The 4229-nt window shown below is 36.8% G+C and overlaps 1 protein-coding gene across 1 annotated transcript; it reads left to right on the plus strand.

Annotated features, from left to right (window-relative positions):
• The first annotated feature begins 266 nt into the window (after positions 1–266).
• Positions 267–3837, plus strand: dlx4a (distal-less homeobox 4a). The gene is made up of 3 exons (XM_027009137.2): positions 267–690; positions 1961–2154; positions 3586–3837. Exons 1-3 carry the CDS (start codon positions 393–395, stop codon positions 3835–3837), a joined length of 744 nt encoding a protein of 247 aa, XP_026864938.2. The 5' UTR covers positions 267–392.
• The last annotated feature ends 392 nt before the right edge of the window (positions 3838–4229 follow it).

Here is a 4229-nt window from a genome sequence, read left to right on the forward strand (position 1 = left end):
TTAAAAATCTGCCAAAAGATGACTGAGCTTCATTATTTTTACTAGTTAGAATTCGATATATATTTTCAAATACCTGTTGAAATCGTAGACTACGTTCTTCTTTGTTCTTGTTGAATTACGTAGGCGTCGAATGCAACCAATGAGCATAGGTGCTCACAAAGCTTGAGCGTGCCTGAACTGTGAGGTAAAAGAGTTCAAAGCGACTCCGCACACTCCATATGTAATTCCATTGTGACAGTATGCCAGATAGGGTGCGTCGCGTTTTGGGGAGGTTTACGATTTAACGATTAAAACAAAACGTTTTCATGGGGGTAAAGGATATATTTTTCTTTTATCGTGACATCTGTGGTGTTCTTCATCGTATCTCGCTCTAATGGACCTCACTCTGGAAAATGACTTCTCTCTCCGATAGTTTGATGACCTCGGACCCTTCTAAATCGGCATTTTTGGAGTTTGGACACGGCTATCCACCTCACCAGCAGCCTTCAGCGGCATATACGCACTATCCTGTCCATAGTTTACATCAAAGCGGACACCAGCACGACGTACCATTCACTTCCAGCGCTAACTCTTACCGTCCTCTCGGTTACCATTACAGCGGTGTGGGCGCGCATCATTCTGGAACGTACTTGCAGTATCAACGAAACAACCACAACAGCGGGCTGGGACACTCAAGACCAGACGAAACAGGTGAGTATCATAATGCATAAGGGTTTATAATATTACTCGTTGTAATAGTATGCGTTTACTCTCGCTTGGCTTATTGCGTGCTTTCTTTGAACACAGAAAGACTAAAATCAGATAACAAAAGGCCCTTTAATGCAATAAACAGCAGAAGAAACCTGTAGTTTTCACAATACGCAAATTACGACCGCAGATGTATTTCTTGTTAATGGAATAATAATTTTTTTTTTTAAATGTACTGTAACTTTGACTCTAACGTGCCAATACTAACTAGGAGAAAATTGTGACCTCTGACCATTTTAACTACTGTTGTAATCCTTGTTCTGCACTATTACCAAATAAAGGTAAACTCTTTGGAGCAGACAAAAGTAAAGCATAATGTATTAACAAATCAGTAAATTATTAAGCAGCAGCCTCTCCACCCCCCCCCCCTCTCTCTCTCTTTCTCTCTCTCTCTCTCACTAATATATATATATATATATATATATATATTAGTGAATTGCAATGCATAGAGCCATTATCTTGCCTATATTTCTTAAACAAGTTGACTTGCAATAATAGACTATGGTGGACTTTTAAAAAATTATTCTTTTGCAACTATATTTTCATTTTCAGTAGGTATATGTTGATATATTTACAGACTAAGCCCTAATATGTGAGACTTTTCAAATATTCATTATTTGGGCAACCTGCACTTACTACTACTACTACTACTACTACTAATAGGCATAATAATAATAATAATAATAATAATAATAATAATAATAATAATAATAATACAATAATAATAATAATAATAGAATTACTGATTAATTGTTTAGTGAGAGTAGTTTCAGTATTTCACTAAATTTATTTCGTGTCACATCATAACCTTGAAAAATCACCACACCAGGCAGGCCTCACGCTAGCATACTGTAGACTTATACATCATACCCACCAAAGTGATTTACTGAATAAACCATATTGACATCTTTATCTTTGACTTTATAGGGGACCTTTCACTTTTATTCCTTTTGTTTAGTCAAAATCGTTAAAATATATTCGCTTTAATTATTTTCATGGGGTTTTATATTTATTAGCTTCAGTGTAGTTAATAGTAGGTTATTAATCTTAAAAATATGGTAGCCCATGTAATGTTGTTTATTTCTTTCCGTTAGTCTAGTAAATTACTTCGTGGTTGGACCTTTGTCGTCTAACGAACATGATCAAATTTATAAACGCTTATTCTCGGTGTGGTGATATCGGCCTGTCTAATACGATTTCTCTTTCATTGAAGATTCAGAAAAAGCAGCTGTGACTGAAAATGAAGAAATACGGTTAAACGGAAAAGGGAAGAAAATTCGCAAGCCTCGAACCATTTACTCTAGCTTACAGCTGCAAGCGCTAAACCAGCGATTTCAGCAAACTCAGTACCTCGCCTTACCGGAGCGCGCTGATTTGGCAGCGAAGCTGGGTCTCACTCAAACCCAGGTAACCTTCACCAAGTCATATGTTTTTACCATGCATTTAATTAGAACCGACAGAGCTATATTACTACTAGATGCAAAACAAATAAAAAATATTTGTGGTCGAGAATTTTAAGTATATGCTTTGGGAAATTCGTTTTGAAGCGTCGACTGTGAATTAATCTGGTTAATCGCAAAACTGCTATAAACCTTTTGTCTCTGCGCATTAACCTTCGGCCTTTTGTCTCGTCTACATTTTGAAACTGTAACTAAAGTCTCATTTAGATAAGTATCATAGCCTATATGTTACTTTAGGCCTATTCGTTGTGTTAGACAAATAAATGAAGGCTTTCTGAAATGTTGCACTTTTTCATAGAGCCACTGGCATTGGAAACGCAGTTAAAACACCGGAAAGCTAAAATATTGCATAGAATGCACCAGGACTGATTTATATAGAAATATTAATATATTAATAAATGAGCAGTAATTAGTAATCACTTTTTTTTAGAATTAGTTGCATTGTGTGGCTGTTGATATAGCTCTATAAACTCTTTTCACTGTTCAACAAGAGTCAACAGAGGAATGTTTTAAGTGCAGTGTGCAAAAGGGATGCCCATTCCTCTTTTGCCACGGTGTAACTATACCACTAATTACAGTGTGCTGTATTGTATTGTATTACCCCTTCCAATTGAGAAAGCCGAGTATCAGTATGCACCCAATGCAGAGCGAGTAGACTATCCGACTTTTGCAACACATTACCAAGTATATTATGCTGCAATTAATAGAATACTTACAAGGTAAAAAAGGTGTAAAGTATGACCTACTTCTTGGTCTACGTCTTGCACATTGTACAGTTCATGTCAGTCTCTTTTGGTCTTTCTTAGCCTACCCATGTCACAAAGCAAGCCTGAGCTGACTGGAATTCATTATTACTTCCATTACGTAACAATATAGAACAACACGCTCACCATCTGCATATAAAGAATCTTCATTATATATGTGGATTTCTATTAACAAATGTCACATTTATTTAGGGACATCTTCCCAGTCAGTGCCAAACTGCTTCAGCAACACAGCCAATCCCATCTGCAGCAGATAAAAGTGAGCACCACGAGAATATAGGGAGCAGAGGCAGAAAATAGGACTATTGATTTATTTGTAAGAACATTACAGGCAGTGATTTCCTTTAGATCCCACTGACTATTCATTATACGTGTCAAAGCAGCTCAGAAATAAAGCATTTGTATGGATAAACATTTATAAGAATATTATGTTAGAAAAAGTTAAACCAAGCTCTACAGAAAGTGACTGATTCTTCAAAGCTGTAACTTTAGTATTTAACCCAGAAAAAAGTACTGATTATTAAATAGTTCCAAACGTGTCAAGATTATTTTCAATATTTTTACTCAAAGAGCTGACGACTCAATTCTGTTTATCTCTGATCCTCTTTGCACAGGTAAAAATATGGTTTCAGAACAAACGGTCCAAGTACAAAAAGATAATGAAACACGGCTCGGGCGCCACAGAAGGGGAGCACCTTCAAGCAGCCACACCCTCAGGCACTGCGTGCGCTGCAGCGATGCCTCCATTATGGGATGTTTCGATGTCAAACAACAGTGCCACCATACACACTGGAGGATATATGAACTCTTTCGGGCACTGGTACCCAGGTCACCATCAAGACTCTGTCTGGTCTGAGCTCAAATGATGTGACTGAACAAAGGGGAGGAGTTGGATTCACTTTCTGATTTACACAGCAGCCTACAACAGCCTGAGAGTCTCAGAAAACATCATCCTATAATAAGTCATATACAGGTCACCTGCCCGCACACATTCTCTTTATTTTGAAGACTGATGATGTTGAATTTTCCTTGAGTTTGGGATTATTCCGAAGAAACATGAAAATGGCATCAGCTTTCGTATACTTTCTGGATTCTTTTCAGAGTGACCTTGTGTGCCAATCATTTCTTTTTATTTGTTATTTATGTTTATGGTAACTTTTCATTTATTTCTAGGATTCATAAAGGAATATAATGGGCTGAAGATTTGAACTTTGCAATTTTAATATCTTTCTGGCTTAGAATAAGGACCATTAAAACT

The sequence above is a fragment of the Electrophorus electricus genome, chromosome 1 (genome assembly GCF_013358815.1).
Source record: "Electrophorus electricus isolate fEleEle1 chromosome 1, fEleEle1.pri, whole genome shotgun sequence".
Taxonomy (NCBI): domain Eukaryota; kingdom Metazoa; phylum Chordata; class Actinopteri; order Gymnotiformes; family Gymnotidae; genus Electrophorus; species Electrophorus electricus.